General features: G+C 41.2%; 4 protein-coding genes across 4 annotated transcripts; 1 reads left to right on the forward strand and 3 right to left on the reverse strand.

The window, feature by feature from the left end:
* Positions 1-1229: 1229 nt before the first annotated feature.
* LOC141829422 (oryzain alpha chain-like) lies at positions 1230-4305 on the reverse strand. The gene is made up of 5 exons (XM_074716881.1): positions 3770-4305; positions 2974-3209; positions 2745-2885; positions 1613-2062; positions 1230-1525 (listed from the first exon to the last, which is right to left on the reverse strand). The coding sequence occupies exons 1-5, from the start codon at positions 4248-4250 to the stop codon at positions 1427-1429; spliced, it is 1407 nt and encodes a 468-aa protein (XP_074572982.1). The 5' UTR covers positions 4251-4305; the 3' UTR covers positions 1230-1426.
* Positions 4306-6273: 1968 nt separating this feature from the next.
* LOC141829803 (L-type lectin-domain containing receptor kinase IX.1-like) lies at positions 6274-8344 on the reverse strand. Its single transcript, XM_074717309.1, has 2 exons — positions 7055-8344; positions 6274-6984 (listed from the first exon to the last, which is right to left on the reverse strand). The coding sequence occupies exons 1-2, from the start codon at positions 8342-8344 to the stop codon at positions 6274-6276; spliced, it is 2001 nt and encodes a 666-aa protein (XP_074573410.1).
* A 3646-nt stretch (positions 8345-11990) lies between these two features.
* LOC141829804 (NAC domain-containing protein 68-like) lies at positions 11991-12813 on the reverse strand. The gene is made up of 2 exons (XM_074717311.1): positions 12471-12813; positions 11991-12421 (listed from the first exon to the last, which is right to left on the reverse strand). The coding sequence occupies exons 1-2, from the start codon at positions 12811-12813 to the stop codon at positions 11991-11993; spliced, it is 774 nt and encodes a 257-aa protein (XP_074573412.1).
* Positions 12814-13299: 486 nt separating this feature from the next.
* Positions 13300-17112, forward strand: LOC141830179 (uncharacterized). Its single transcript, XM_074717666.1, has 7 exons — positions 13300-13386; positions 14342-14408; positions 14494-14555; positions 14637-14726; positions 14808-14929; positions 16237-16288; positions 16387-17112. The coding sequence occupies exons 2-7, from the start codon at positions 14342-14344 to the stop codon at positions 16765-16767; spliced, it is 774 nt and encodes a 257-aa protein (XP_074573767.1). The 5' UTR covers positions 13300-13386; the 3' UTR covers positions 16768-17112.
* Positions 17113-17239: the final 127 nt, after the last annotated feature.

Consider the following 17239-nt stretch of genomic DNA (forward strand, 5'->3'; position numbering starts at 1 on the left):
TAAAAGTATTCGGTAGCTATTACAATGTGTAAAAGTTATCCAATAGCAGCTATAAAGTATTTATAATAAATTTAAAATTTAAGTTTTATTTGTGTAAAAATTATCCAATAACTATTATAATGTGTAAAAGTTATTCGATAGTTGCTAGAAATTAGAAGTTACTAGTAACTGTTACAACTTATTTAATATAAGTTTAGGATCTTTAAACACTATTATATCAAAATATCATTTATCAATTTAGTTAAAATTATTAAACTTCATCAAAATAACTTTAAAACAGTTATAAAAGCTATATTTAGCTATTACAACCTTAAACCCTTAACATGTATCTTCTACACAATATAAACTCTAAGTCGTAAATATAAACTCACTTTAAACACATTATAACAGCTACTGAATATGTTCTACACATTATAGTAGTTATCGAGTAGTTTCTACACGATATAGATCCTAAATTCTAAACTCATTGTGAACATTTTAAAATAACTACTAAATAGTTTCTACATATTATAACAGCTATCCGATAGTTTCTATATGTTGTAAGAGTTATCCCGTAACTGTTGCATATTGTTGAAGTTACCGGATAACTTTTATAATAACATTAGATGAAGGATATTTTTAAGATAAAATTATGAGAAGGGCACTCATTTAATTTTTTTTTTTTTTAAAAGGACGTCTTTTGATGATAAGATGCTTTCTTAATTTTTACCTTTTTATTTCGAGGGGAAAAGGAAGAAGATGATTACCCATGAATACTAGTTAAGAATATGATTACCTCAAAATTCAAACATTATTTCTCAATATAATATCAAATACTTAGAAGCCAAGATCAACGTGTTAACTAATGGAAAGTTATCCACGTTCATTTTAGCATTACCGCATAAAAGATGAACCTTAACACATGATATTTTTAGAAGGAAACAAAAAATAAAATTATTTTTTAAAAGAAATCAACTGAGAATACTTTCTGAAAACTTACCCCAACTCCTCGGACAACAGCTGTGGTCTCGTGACGGCGACGCCAGTAGATCGAGGGGGCTGGGCACTCTGAAAGAGAAGCGGCGGCAGCTCTCTGTCTCAGCCTTGTTCTGCAGTCGACCGGCCGAGGGTCTGGCACCTCCTCCGAACCAACCCCAAGGCCAAGCCCGTAGTGTTGGAGCGAGCTCCGCCCTTGTAACCTCATCTACAAAGGGTTTGATCACCGAGGAGAACAATGGTTGCACATAAGGTGAAGCAACTATCATAATATAGCAAAGCCAAATCTCCATTTGATTACAAATAAGTTACAACGCAATGGAGGTGAATCATAGTCTAGTAAAATCCAAGATCTAATTAGTCCATGATCTTGGAGCATATAGAATATACATATACAAGGTCTTCTTAATGGTCGATAAATATCACAGTGCACTGCCAAACATCTCAAGTCTCATGCACTGCTCTTCAGAACCTCTGAACCAGTGGAAGCCCAGTAGGGAACGGCTGCACTACGCTTGGAAGCCTTCACCCGGAGAGGACTGTTCTTGCTCTGCCAATCAGATCAAAAAGATAAGTCAGACGAAAGAACTACCACTTTAGCACTGTAATGTAATGTGCATCAGAGATCATGATATACCATTAGGCAAGTTCCGTCACTGATGCTGCAGATTGGGTAGTCGTGAGGACAGCAGCTGTAGTGATCCTCGCAGCAGGTAGCATCCTCGAGCGGGCAACATCCCCAAGCGAAGCAGTATTTGCCATACTCGTAGACGCAGCAGCATGTGGTGCTCTGCGGGCAGGTGTAGTAGTTGTCGCAAACACTGGGAGGTTTTACAGGGGAAGGCGGAGACGGGCCGGGGTTGGGCGGATTGGCGCCTTCCTTTATTGGGTACGAAGCTTCAATTGCGATGCCACATTTGCCGGTAGCGGACTCGATGTTCCGTTCCATTCGAATGTACCCAGACTCTCCCCAATTCTCACCCCATGAGTTCTTTACAATCCAGTAGTCCTTGCCGTTCTCAGTGCCATAACCTACTGCAGTCACACCGTGATCTAGTGATGTTCCACAATATCCAGTGAATATTCCCTGTGAAACAAATGAAGAGCATGAAATCATTGTACTTTTTAACAGGAAAGGAATCAGTAGAAAGGGAGATCGACTCAAGCTTGATTAGAGTCACTATATATGGGGATCTTATCAACTAATATAGCCAATATATGGGCATCCAACATAAACACTATCTATTCTACGAGGATGGATCTAAATCCTTTTTTTTTTGTGCAATAACTGAATTATAATATCAAGTCATACAATTGGATGTATCATGAAGGCATTCAGGAAGAGCAACATATTTTATGTTATGGCATCTGCATCTACTGGCACCTAAATATTTGCAGCACATACAATATTATTGCTCATAAGTAACTATTTGTATAGGGTAATAACCTTCGCAGCTTATTAAACTGATATTATTATCTTTAGCAACGACAAGAAACTGAAGAATGTGGAAGAAAACACATCAATGTTATGATGACCCACCAAAGTATTATCACCAAATTGAATATAATTTTCTACTGCATGTAAAGAAAGGACAAAAATAAACACATCATAGGCCACCTAAAGGTTCCCGTTTAAATATATTTCTTAATTAAACAATATGTTGAAATACTCACCACGTATGATGACAAAAGTTTTGTGAAGAAAATACTGACTACATGATTCAAATGGATATAACTCCAGAAATTTAATTATCTGTATGAATCTTTACCGAATCATAAAACTGGAAAACTCTGCCACCAGCTTCAATAGCAACACTAACTGGTTGATTGGCCACAGCCTTCTGGAGAGACTTCTCATCATTTTCAGGAACATCTTCATAAGAGTCAATTGTCACAACATGAGCATTTTTCTGCATGAGAAAGGCAGGCACCAAGGTTATAAGGACATTCACTATCTAAAGACTTTAAAATGGCATCAATGTTCAGTCCATAGATCACCCTGTAAGTGTCACAAATTGAATCTACACCCTTGTACGGGTAATCCTCATCACTGTCAATGCCGCCATTTTTTATGATGAACTCAAACGCATAATCCATGAGTCCACCATTGCAGCCCTGGTTGTAGGAGGTATCGCAGTCCACCAATTCCTGCTCTGATAGTGAAATCAGGTCACCCGTGACGATTTGGTTGATGCCTTCCACGGCAGCAATTGTTGAGAATGCCCAGCAGCTACCTGTAACCACCAACAAAGCCATAATCAGCATACTTGTTGAATTCATTGAAACAATATACCTTGCTTTGTCGTCATTATCAGTTTAGCTTGCCATAACTTGTTAGTAATTGATCACGAACTTATGATTTCATCTCAAAGCAAAATTTTCAAGTAGAGATCTACTGATTTCTTTACGGTACTAGTAGTAAGTAAAAAGGTTTACAATTGGGAATACGAATCACAATAATATGATTGGATCTCAAGAAAAAAATCATGGGTGGTGATGATCAGACTTTGACACTAGCAGTAGATAGATTTCTAGATCCAGCAAGACTCCTACAAAATAGATGCAAAAAAGAGTATAGAAGCAGATCCCCAAGCCAATAACTCTAAACAGCACCCCCTTTTGTCAAAAGTCAGACGAGAGCAGAAGAAAAAGCGATCTGGAAAAAGTTTTAATCAAACAAAAGCAAGAGATCTAACTTTATCATCACTGATTACACAATAAAAATCAGTATTACTTAACTTCTAAGATTAAAAAAATAAAATAACTGAAGTCAACGAAGGAAGAAATCGCTCACCGCAGCTGCCCTGATCCTTAACGGCGACAACGGCGCCCTTGTCTCTCCAGTCGATGGAATCGGGCAGAGAGTCCCCTTCTCTCAGCTGATACCGACCGTTGTTTTCCCCGCCAGGCCTCCTCCGCCGGGAGAAGTTCCCGAGATACCTGGCTCGGTACTCCTCGTTGGTGAGGTCGCCGAACCGGTTCATCGCGAGCCGAAAGGAGTGCTCCCCGAGGTCGGCCGCCGCGTTGTGCTTGTCCACGAACCTGAGGTTGTCCTTGAAGACCTCGAAGCGGTCGGCATCCAGATCGAGGGCGTTCTGGATGGGGCGATGCTTAGCCCTCCACTCCAGGTAGAGCACTCTCACCTCCTCCTCGCTGCGGCCCGGCACGGCCCGATCTTGCTCGGCGAGGGTGAGGACGTCCAGATCGGGGACGGCGAAGCTGGCCGCGAGGCCAGAGGCCAAGAGGAGGACGGCTAAGGCAACGGCGGAAGCCATGAGTGGAAAGAGAAGAGGAGAAAGCAAAGATGCCTTCTTGTTGATGGTAAAGGCCTTGTTATACAAAACTAGCACAAAGAGTCTTATAGAAGATAATAAATATTTTATTCATTTATGACAATTAATTAAATATATTTAATTAAATAATTCATAAAGCAGTTGAATAGAAGTGATGTTTACTTGGAAGGAAGCGATTCGGAGAGGGGGAGGAAGAAGATAGTGTAAGTTTTGACTACTAATTATATGATTACCTCAAAATTCAAAAATTAATGTTTAATAAAATATTAAATAATTAGAAGAAAAAATCAACGTTATTCACGTTCATTTTAGCAAAGTTATTCACGTTCATTTTAGCATTAGTTGAGTCTCCTTCCTTAGCTTCCTCACATATGGTCATGGGATCTCTCCGTCCCCTTCCCATTTCTTAGCTTCCTCCTCTCATGTCTATCCCCTCTAATAAACATAGCCGTGAAAGGCAAATAATTGATGGTGACAGATTGGCGGACCGGAAATAGTTAATTTTGTTCTTTCATTTAATTTTAAATATTTTGGATTACAATCAATTAAAGATATCCTAATTAAGTGATCTACCCACCTTTGTTCACAACAACTATTAATTTTTTTTTAAATTTTTATAGTTAAAGTGAATAAATAAACTAACGAAATTCAATTTGACCATACAATTTATCTTTTTTTCTAGAATATGTAATAATCTAATCCAAATTAATAAATTTTTAACATTTTATAGTGAAATATTAATTTTTAAAAGAAATATATTCTTGACACATGATTTTTTTAGAAGGAAGCAAAAAATAAAATTAATTTTAAAAGAAATATATTCTTTTTATATTATAAATCCAACTTAACTAATCCCAAAGTAAATCTAAAAATTTTAAGTGCATTGAGTAGATTTTGAACTTAAGAAAAGTATGTTATTTTTTACCATCACATGTTAGAGTTTTTTAATTAAAAAAAAACACCATGCCTTGAGGAGCTAAAATAAATAATTTTGATGCATTTTGAAAATGTAATTAAATATATTTTAAAATTATTTGTAAAAAATCAGACAGCGTCATATGCAATTTAGCATTTTCTGCGACAGCTTTAAAGTCAAAATAAAGTAACACGCAACGGAAACGAAAAATATCTATGAATTTCGCTGGGTTGTGTCACCCACCCACCACTTACTTTTTGCCACGTCATGAGAATCCTGTAAGCCCCAGGAATCTACCGTGCACCCGTGAGATCCGTACACTTGGCAAAATTTCACTGGAAATAATAAAGAGAAAATAATATACTAATTAATTAATTAATTTAAAAATGAAAAAAATGGTGCACCGTCCATTTATTTGATAGTTTAATAAAACAATTTAAAAAACATTCTTTCTTTTTATTAGAATAACACGTTTCTCTCATTTATTATTGTAACAGCGTCTTATCTACGTTAGTATATTTTTTTCAAAATTATCTTTACATTATAATAGTTACTAATTATTAATTATTATATAATTTTAACGGTTATGATATTTTAAATATTTTAATCAATACCAATAATATTATATTTTAGTACTTAGTGTGTATAATTATTATAATATAGTTATTTCAATCTTAATAACATTAATTAATATTATATTATAATAATATATTATCTTTTATCAATATTAATAATATTTTAATATAATAATTACATAATTATTATAATATAAATATTTTATCAATATTATCAATATTATATTATAATTAATATAAATTATAAATAATATTTTATTTTCAGTCTACCAATACATTTTGTTTGAAGTGGTGTTGTGAAATAAAAAGGTATAAACGATTTTTTTTTAAAATTGGTGATAATAATAAAAAATAGTGTGAGAAAGGGTATTAAATAAAATTAAAATTAGAGAAATAAAATCAATATATTTTAAATTATAATCCTAATTCCATAATGCACTTCTCCACTGAATTGTTTACTAAATAAGGAACGAGTCAAAAGAGATTAATCACAGAGAAAAGAAGGAAGAACAAATCAACTGTTTGCTTGTTTCGGCAAGTTCGCCGTCGACGAGGAAGAAGAACCTGGCGAAGTGTTGGTAGCATATCCAGTGACCGTTGAAGTCGTCGTCGTCGTCGTCGTCGTCGCCACCGACGACGTGTACGAAAACCTGCACATCTCCATCGGCGGCGCGTAGAACATCGGCACCGGCATCGCCGGCGGCAGGTCCGGCAACGGCCCGCCGTCGGAATTCAGCACGCTGATTGCCTGCTTCATAGACGGTCGCATCGCGTAATCCGGGTGCGCGCACCAGAGGCCCACCACCATCATCCTCTCCATCTCATCCCCGTCGAACTTACCCCGGAGCCTCCCGTCGGCGGCCTCCAGAACCCTTCTCCGGCCGTAGAGCCCCCACACCCACTCCACCAGCCTGACGTCACTCTCGACTGGTCGCCTCCCGCAGGCGATCTCCAGCGCCACGACCCCGAAGCTGTACACATCGGACTCCCTGCCGGCTTTCCCTGCAGCAACGCATTCCGGCGCCAGGTACCCCATCGTCCCAGCCGCCGCCGTCGTCTGCGATCCCCTGTCGTGGTCGACGAGCCTCGCGAGGCCGAAATCTCCCAGCTTGGCGTTGAAGGCGGAGTCCAGCATCACGTTGCTCGGCTTCACGTCGCGGTGCACCACGCACTGCTCCCACTCCTCGTGGAGGTACACCAGCGCCGCCGCCAGCCCCTGCGTCACCTGTCGGAAAATTTCAATAATGTTGAACGAAATTATACGAACTATTGGATCACAACGTCCCAATGACTACCTTTCGCCTCGCCGGCCAGTCGAGCACCTTCTCGCCGTGGAGGTGGCTATCGAGGCTGCCGTTGGGGACGAACTCGTACACCAGCAGGAACTCGCCGTTCTCGTGGCACCACCCGACGAGCTGTACCAGGTTCCGGTGGCGCAACCGGCTTATGATCTTCACCTCCGTCATGTACTCCTTCCTCCCCTGCTTCGAACCTCTCGCCACTCTCTTGATCGCCACCTCCTTCTTGGACTCCTCCAAGACTCCTCTGTACACCGACCCGAATCCCCCCTCCCCCAGCTTCACCTCGTCGGAGAATTCCCTCGTGGCGGCGGCTAGCTCCCGGGAAGAAAACCTCTTGGGGCCTCTCTCTCCCTCCAACTCTTTGTCGATTCGATCCTCTTCCTTTTCTTCCTTTATCTTCTTACAAAACTTGTTCTTGCATAACCAAATTGCCAGCCCTAGAACGGAAATCAATCCGGCAACCGAGCCAAGAAGGAGGAGAACCAGAGGAAACAGAGGATTCCTCTTCTTCTTTCTTGGCTGGAGAGTAGAGGTGAAGGACCAGGAGAGGAGGTTGTGAATCTCCGTCGACAGGCCGGTGGATGCCGAGAAACCAACGGCGACGGTCTCCGGAAGCACCTCCCGGAGGTCTACCGCGTAGGAGACGGTGGAGTTTCCGCTGAACACCGGGTTGTCTTTGTACGTCAAGAAGACTGCCAAGTTGCGGGTGGTGGCGTTGTAGCTCACCCACACGTTGGCCGTCCTGCCGTCCTTGATGCTGCTGTTCCACGCCGTCACTGCTGAGGACCGAACGGAGTTGACGTCGATCCCGACGTGGTGGTCGTCTGCGTCCCAGTCGTTCTTGTAGGTGTCGAACTCGACGGCGATGAAGACGTTGCTGGCGTTCCCGATGAGGCCGAGGTGGCCTCCGGAGGAGTCGTCGGGGATGAAGGAAGGGTAGGGCGAGAGGAAGAAGGCGAGGCCGTCGCCGTAGTCGGGCTGGCGGAAGGAGTCGATGACGAAGGAGAAGTGTGTGACGAAGTCGGTGAGCTCGCCGGTGGCCGCATCCCAGAGGAGGAGCGGCTCAGGGAAAACGGCGCGGCCTGCGCTGGAGGTGATCGGAGCGCCGAGCTGGTTCTTGGTGAGGGAGATGTTGGGGTTGTGGTAAAAGGCGTCGCCTTGGAGGTCGATCTTGGACGGCGTATCTCGGCCGAAGGTGGAGAAGTTGAAGGAGAGCGAGGCCGCCGTGGAAATCAAGCTCAAAGCTTGGAAGCAGAGGAAGGCGGCGGCGCCCATGGACGCCATTGCTAGTGATTCTTGTCATCATCAGTTCCGCATATTAATGGCATTAAAAAGACGGCCGGCGAGATTTGGAGTAAATTAATGGAGGATTGTGTGCTGGGAAGCCAAATGGAAGAGATTGATCGAGGGAAAAACCGATAAGAACATGTTGGAATTTGGTTGCCTTGGATTCATCTTCATTGAGTTGAATTGGGCGTAGAACTTTCTTTTGCAAGGTGGAATCTCAGCTCCTCGTAACAGGAGATAAATTAAGAAATTACAATTGTTCATGACAGAGAAGGGTATTGTTTTGACTTCGTCTTCTGTTTTATCATAATTAACTCAACTATATCTCAAGACACAACTATGCCCCGTAGGACTTTAACACCGTTTCACTCCAACGGTGCCATATCCTATAGCCGGACCAGGTGGTTGCCTTAGAATAAGAACAACTCATATTGATACTTTTAGGTGGCTGTTAATAGAACACAAAAGTATTTTCTATTTTTAATAAATTTATATATATATATATATATATATATAGAATTTTGCTCTGCCGCGCGACAAACCCCTGCGCGCCCGTCCGCGACGCCGGTTTCTCCTCCGACGTTCGCCGCTTCTCCGCCACTGTTCACCGTCGTCCGGCCACCAACGGCCACCGGACCGGATGCGTTGGAAGGCCAACTCGCCGGCGCTCCGGCCGGGCCCGGATTCCAGCCGGATTTTGGCCGGAATCCGGCCTAAATCCGGCCAGAAACGCGACAGAGCGTCTGTTGGGCGATTCCGGTCGAAATCGGCCGGATTCCGGCCGAATCACGGCCGGAGACCGGCCGCGGTCGACGCGCCCGGCGCCGGCGCGTCGACCGCGGCCGGTCTCCGGCCGTGATTCGGCCGGAATCCGGCCGATTTCGGCCGGAATCGGCCAACAGCGTCTCTGTCGCGTTTCTGGCCGGATTCCGGCCGGATTCCGGCCACAATCCGGCCGGAATCTGATGCCAATGTGTGCGCCGTCGAGTTGCGCTTCCAACGAGTCCAAAATTGTGGCCAACGGTGATCGGACGGCGACGAACGGCGACGATGAAGGGAGGAAGGTCGGCTGTCGCGCACGGCGTCGCGCGGCATTTGTCGCGCGGCAGAGAATTTCTCTATATATATATATATATATATATATATATATATATATATATATATATTTCATTTAGTAATGGTAAATTACTTTATATCTGTATTAACTTTTCTTATTTTACTCCTTTTTTTTCGTTATATGAATTAATATTAACAATAAAATTTCATGCAATTAGTTAGTATGATATGATATTGCAAACTCACTTACATTGATATATTATTGGATTGTTAGCTTACACTAAACTCATAAAAATAAACCCAAAATTAAATAGATAATCTTTTATCATTCCTAATATCTTGGGAAACTAGAGTAGTCTTACATCCACGTTAGTGAATTTATATAGATTTTATTTCATGAACCTTAGATCATAAACTTCTTTTTCTTTTGTGTCCTTCCATGAACCAAGTTAGTTAGTTCCTTCTTGCATAGCACTTTAGAATACAATATTTTGTTTGGAACCCAATAAAACATTTCTTTATTAAATAGTAGTCATTATTGGCTGGCTAATAAGAAGCACATCCTTTAGCTCTTATCATAAGACAATGTCTCATTGAATTACATGAAAATGCAAAAATAATGAAATAAATATATAAAAAAGATAATGCGATAAATCTCAAGATCCACACTGAACCTTACCCTTACTCTCTATACATCAATTATAAGAGCACATCTCCATATTTAGCCATTAATTGAATTATCCCTTCTCTTCTGCAAAATAGTGGAATCCGTCACCTTAGCGGCCCCACACGATCGGCCCTACGACCATTGTGAGGAGGTAAATCGAGAAACTGCAGTTGGTCACGACGCAGGAGGGTATTGCCTGGTGTTCCGGTCAAAAACCGACGACAGTCAACCCACTAGCCAAGGAAATGCCACCTCAACCTTGGTGGACCCCGGTGAGACGAGGGCCTGCAAGATCACAAAGAAACAAACGAATTATTGGATGCCGAGAAGTCCCAGCAAGCCCCTCCGACGCTCAAGTCAGTATTCCATGGAAGGAAAAATGAAGATGTAGAAGAAGAAGAAGAGTTTAGAAAATCAAACTAGCCCTCCAAAAGGGAGAAGAAGAAGAGCTTCCTCTCCGAAGAAGAGGTCAGCACCTGAAATGCATAGCCCGTCGAGAAGAAGAAGTGCCCTCTCTTGGAAGAAGAGAACGAAGACCCAAAAGGTAGCAGCCCTCCCTCCTGCCAGAAGAGGCCGAGGCTGAGGAAGAAGAAGAAGACCTCCCTCTTGGGAGAAGAGATCGGAGCCTCCAGAGCCGTCATCCCCCCTTCCTAGAAGAAGAAGAAGAAGAAGTCCCCTTTCTTTTTACTAGAGCTCTTCATAATGTAGACGTATGAGAAGACCAGATCTGACATATGTCCTTTCCTTCTGCTTTCTTTTGACATTATGTGCAGGAAAAAGGAGTCCAAGGATCTTCTCTATGACAACTTCATAAATGCTCTTTATGGGCCTTGGGAACATGAGCAGTTTGTTGAATTCACAAAAGACAAATAATGACCATAGTCCACTTGACTAGCATTACCAAATCAATTTCATTCAATCATCAAAATTGAATCAAATCTCCATCCAACTAAAATCAAAACCCACCTAATAATAAAGCCCCGCAAATAGGCAAGACTCAATGGATGTATTTAGATATTAACTCAAATATTGATAATTGAATTCAAAACATAACATTGTTGCCATACAAGTGTTTGTTTAGGATCAATATCCTTTAATAATTTGAAAAGAAGATGTACAATCTTCGGTAATTTTGTAATCTAGAATCACCTTTTGCTGAAGAAGATGGATATTTCTGAAATGGCATCTGGTGATGTGTCTGTTCTTCACGGCTCCTTTCAAACTTAATAGCAGAAGCTAAGGTGATGATTACATACATGCATTTGTGGCATAAATTGTTAATGTATTTGCCCTTTTATACTTATGGTTTAATTGATTAATTGGTCTTTTATGTTTGTATAAATATATGCAATTCCCTTTCTAAAAGAAAGGAGACTCTTAGATGAGCATTGCTGAAATCAGGTTCTGAAGCAATGACAACAAATAAAACCTTTACATTTGCAAAATTTTGTCAAAATAATGTGAAATATCATTTCTTGTTGTTGAAACGTAGTTCCAATCTAGTGACTAGATTGGAGCAGGCAATACCTTTGCTCCATAACTAATACCAAGGTTGAGCAGAAAGTTCTTTGAGCATGTTGATCAATTGTAGATGATCAGAATAAATAATAACCTTATCAAACAAGAGAGCCTTCAACATTGCATTAGCTTTGCCATTGAAGTATGGGAATTTTATACAACTTTTGCAATTTACATATGCTTTGATCGATATCTAAAAGACATGAAATTATGATGAAAAAAGGATCATAAAGGTAGTAGTTGACTCCAGTACACCATCCTTGTTTTCATAATTCTGACACAGTGAAGTTTAAAATACACAATTCACATCATCAAATATCAATACACATCGATCAATGTCAATATACTTATACGCTATACATCATCAGAGATCAATGTCAGTTCGTCAGGCAATACATATTATCAGAGATCAAATTCGTCGCCCAAAAGAATTTGATTCAGTTCTTCTTCCCATCTACCCAAATCACTTGCTTGTCCTTGCTGAAGTTGCATCCATGGCCACAAGCCATTCTCATGGCCTACAGCGTAGTCTTCCGGAGTGGTAAAGTTTTCTTCCTCAACCTGAGCCAACGAGGCAAGAACCTGGTCGCAGAGCGCCTCGTCCGCGTCACAATCACAGGTAATGGTCGGAGACGGTTCAAGAAATTTCACCGAGGTTGGCAGCCTACACGCCTTCTTGGGCGGCGTCGTCGTCGGAAAGTTGGCCGCCTCCCTTGATCGCTTCTTGATCTTGCCGCCGCTTGCCGCCCTGTTCTTGATGTGGCAGAGGACTTGGGTCTGGAAGCCGCCGCCGCCGCCGACGGAGTAAAGTTCATATTCGTGCATTATCCAACCTGAGTTTTTTTTTCTTGCCGTCGTTGAAAGACAAGCTGCTCTTGCGACCCACAGCGATCTCCCGTCCGTCGTCCTCCAGCACGGTCACAAATTCTTCTTTCTTGCTGTACAGTGTCCAAGTCCCTGTTCCAGCCCTTCGATCCACCCTGGTTCCGACAGAGTTCTTGCGCTTTCTCACGGCAAAAAAGTAAGCTTCTTGATCGTCGTTCGTCAGAAGATTCCAAGGTTCAGTGCCGTACACGTCGGCTTCGACGACGGCCGTGGACGGGACGAGTTCTCCGGCCACTTTATTGGCCAGATAATCCAGAATAAGCTCTTCATCAGTGGGGAGAAAACGGTAGCCGATCGGCACCACCGTCTTCGCCGTCGCCGTCGCCGTTCCGCTCGCCATTCCGCCTCGCGTTGTCGCTTCGTCGACCGGAACAGTGTGCCGGCTTTGACTGTGTGTTTATATCTAAAGATGGTCCGGACCGTAATGGGCCGGACCACGGACGATGCCTAATGGGCCGGCCCAACCCAGCACGGCTGACACATGGGCCCATCAATTTTTCTCTAATTATAACTTTATTTAAAATAAATAAATTTAATCCCGCATATTAGCTTCTAAAATATTAGTGAAATATATAGAGACATCACAGATTAAGAAATAAGCCATTTTTGGAAATATTTGCAAGTTACTAATTAATATCTAGTAATTCGGCTTAATTAGGAAAGAAATAAGAAATTTTTCCTAAAACTCCCAGATTTTTTTGGGAATGTTTTGATTCCGTTGGCGTGGACCCGATCTTAAATAAGCTATTTTATAGGGACTAACTCGCAACCAAATCTTCCTATAAAAGCTCGTATCCTTCCGCTCGAAGAACCCGTGTCCCCAAATCGACAAGGATCTGCAGGAATTCCTCCCTCCTTGTCATCCATCGCCTTTCAATCTTTGGTGTGAAGCAACCTCTGTTTCTGCGATCCGGTGAGTGCTTCTGTTTCCTTTTTATATTCGTTTTCCTCGATGTTGTTTCCCCTATGTTTCCTTATGTTGTATGTTCGACGCACGGAGGAGTTGATTTCGAAAACCCTAAATTTCGTTCCGCTTCCTTCGATTCTATTGCGATGCATTTGGGGCTCCTAATTTTTTTTTCGGCTCATAAATTTCTTGTTTTTTTTTCAATGTTTCGCATCAGAACTATGCTTGGTGTTTGATTCTTAGGTCCTAGCTTGATGTTGTTTCCCCTATGTTTCCTTATGTTGTATGTTCGACGCACGGAGGAGTTGATTTCAAAACCCTAAATTTCGTTCCGCTTCCTTCGATTCTATTGCGATGCATTTGGGGCTCCTAATTTTTTTTTCGGCTCATAAATTTCTTGTTTTTTTTTTCAATGTTTCGCATCAGAACTATGCTTGGTGTTTGATTCTTAGGTCCTAGCTTGATGTTGTTTCCCCTATGTTTCCTTATGTTGTATGTTCCACGCACGGAGGAGTTGATTTCGAAAACCCTAAATTTCGTTCCGCTTCCTTAGATTCTATTGCGATGCATTTGGGGCTCCTATTTTTTTTTCGGCTTATAAATTTCTTGTTTTTTTTTCAATGTTTCGCATCAGAACTATGCTTGGTGTTTGATTCTTAGGTCCTAGCTAGTTTTGGTGTTGATGATTTTCAATGCGAAAGGTGAAAACTTTGGCATGTTAGGTTATAAAGCAGACGATATCTTTTCTTGTTGTTCGATGCCTAGAGGATTCGATTTTTTAACCTGTTGATTTTTTTCTTTGAGTCAATTGATTTTATCAATTGTTTCGTTGATGAACAATTAGTTCGAATTTCTTTTGTTGGTTGATTCTGAGAAATCTGTACTATGCCCATATAACTCTACGGCATATTAGATTTTTGAAGAGGCATTGCTTCTTAATTTCTTAGTTATGGATGTGCAGATGGCAACAAAAGCGTTAACAAAAGAGGCAATTGCAATGAATGAGAAGAAGATGAACATGAGCTTAGGTATTCCAGGAACTTTTACCATTGCATCTGAAGTTATTCTATCTGAATAATTTTGTCCTAATACGACTTCACATATTTATCGTAGATGATATTATTAAAATGTCGAAGAAAAATGCTGCTAAAGGGAAAAGACCCCCGAGGCCTCCTGTGAGTGAATATATTCTTGCCAGCAAAGTTTTTTTTTCTTTGAATTATTAAACAGTTGTTGATAAAATTCTTTTACTTTAGATTAAAAGCCAAGGCTTTCAGAATAGGAATCCTTCCCGTGGTAACCCCGTGCTACAGGGATTCATGGATTCCAGATCATCAATTAGACAAGTAATAACTCGTAAGCTGTGTTTTTCTAGAGGATATTTATGCTGTACATTTATTAATCTGTTGTTGACCATCGATGTTCAGGGTGTGCTTGCAAAGAGAAGGTCAAATTTTCATGGGAATCAGTTCCCAGTAATCTCAGAGGTGGCTAGGAAGGCTGCTGCCATTTCTGTCCAGAACAGGATGATAAATCAGAATGGCAGAAGGTTGTTAGTCTTTTTTCCTTTTTCTATCTTTTATCTTACATTATTGTTTTCTACTATAGCACAGATTATGAAGTTTTTATTGTGTTTGAATTTCTTTCAGGTAAATGTGGTTCTTATTTAAAAACACAGACTTCACATTTGTGCTATCATATTGTTGTAGCGATCCACAGTTGTTTTCTGGACCCTGAGCTGTTAAGCACTTTGAACTGCACCTTCAATACTGTATTACCAAAATCTGCTCTGGTCGGCTTTTTGTGGTGTTTTAGGATTGTCATGTTCTACCCATTGTTGGGGTTTTGACCACCTGGATATCTCAAAGTCATCTACATTTTGGGTTAGGATGGATAAACATGGCTTATAAAGGATTACTGTATATCAAGAGTATTCTTTATTATTGGATTATGAGAAGATTGGCTTCTATCTATCCAACAATTGAAAACAAATGGAATAAATGATACATTTCCACTGCACCTTCCTAACAAAGACTTTCAGATCAATGCCACCATAGAACAATAATTTGCCCTTCGGATGCAATCAGTTTCATGATATAGATTAGTCTGCGACAAATGCCTGCTATGTTTTCTTTTGGCATGGAGGGGGAACCTGCGATGGAATCTGTTGTTTTGGGGTGTGGATGAGGATGATACTAATGTTTAAGCACAGAGTTGGAAGCTGAGAAGGAAGCTGGCTGCTTGCTGCCTGTATCAGGGATCTTGCACGCCGTCAGTGGGTGTAATGAAAAGTTTTTTAGACCGCCTTGGCTAGAGATTATATACCTTGATCTCATTGCTGGTTTAGCTAAATCCTACTGGTTTAATAGACATGGAATCTTCTAAGCACAGGCTTGTTTAATGTGATGAGCATTATAATGTTCTTGATAGTATACATGAACCTGAAGGATTATCTTATGGAACCAGAAGTACTGTTGTGAGTATAAGGATCACAAACTGTTTCAACCAACTTCAGTGGTCTATATTTGCTTCATAGTAATGAGAAACGTTGCGCTTGTTTGGCAACAACATCCTTTCTACCTCTTTCTCAAATCATCTACATGCCTCTTAAGGATGTTGTAGATCTGGAGCATGGTGATGGAGGCAGAGCTGTCCAATCTGTTTCTAGTTTCCTGTCATTACCATACTACTGTGATTAGTTAATTAAACTCATTCTTTTCTTTTAAACGAATGGTAAGTTCTCAAGAGCCTTAATTGTTGGTATTCTATCTACTAGGAAGAAAATATCTGACTCAAATTATGTTTAGCTTATAATAGTTTTATCCTCTAATTTTGAGATTGAGCTTACTGATGCAGGGTATCGACACCAACCCTTCAAAGGAGTGCTAATACTGGCTCCAATGGCAAGGTAACTTCTTATGAGCACAAACTGTTAATCCTTATGCTTGATTTGATGACTTCTCTTTAAGGGTCAATTAATGTCAATTTTATGTGTTTGCCAAGCAGCGGTTTCAAACCTTGGATGCACTCTTTGCAAATATGAATGAGATGAGGATGAATTTTGTGAGCCAAAAGATCAATCCCGGAGGTAGGGTTCAGCTGGTAGGCAAGCCCTTTGGTTCAAGGCAGCAGCAAAGAAGAGGTGGCCCTCGCGGTGTTGTTCAGCTGGTACAAAGGCCCTTTGGCTCAAGGCAGCAGCAAGGAAGAGGTGGCCGTGGCCCTCGAGGTGGTGTTCAGCCGGGACAGAGGCGCTTTGGCTCAGCGCAGCAGCAAGGAAGAGGTGGCCCTCGTGGTGGTGCTGCTCATGGTGGCCGTCTAGCTGGCGCTCGCGTTCAATTCGGTGACTTTGCTAAACGAGGACAGTTGCCTCATTGTCGCCCATTCTGAACAGATCTGCTTCCTGGATTACTGCTGTTACACACATCCGTCTTGCAGCTGCAACACAGAGCTCTTCAGGATGACCTTCAGCACAAATTTCTCTTCCTTTTTTATGTTACACTTTTAGCAAGTTTGGTCTAACATGAGCAGTTTTCTCAAGTTACTTGACTTCATTGATGGTTGATCATTTTAGCTTAATCTGAATTGTTCAATGTCAAATGGGCTCTGGAATATGGATTAGCAAGAACACTGGATTTCTGAGTGATGTATGAAAGATACTGAGACATAATGACATAGATTTCTGTTTACCAGCAAACACAGCTGTATTTTGTTCTAAATAACCCAATTTTTAAATGATTTTTCTTTTTTAAAATAATGTCAATTTTTATTTTAATGGAGGATCGTGTGCTGGGAAGCCAAATGGAAGAGATTGATCGAGAGACAAACCGATAAGATCGTCTTTGGATTTGGTTGATTTGGA

Source organism: Curcuma longa, chromosome 5 (assembly GCF_044706935.1).
Source record: "Curcuma longa cultivar G26 ecotype Majalengka, Jawa Barat chromosome 5, ITB_CL_G26_1.1, whole genome shotgun sequence".
In the NCBI taxonomy this organism is placed as follows: domain Eukaryota; kingdom Viridiplantae; phylum Streptophyta; class Magnoliopsida; order Zingiberales; family Zingiberaceae; genus Curcuma; species Curcuma longa.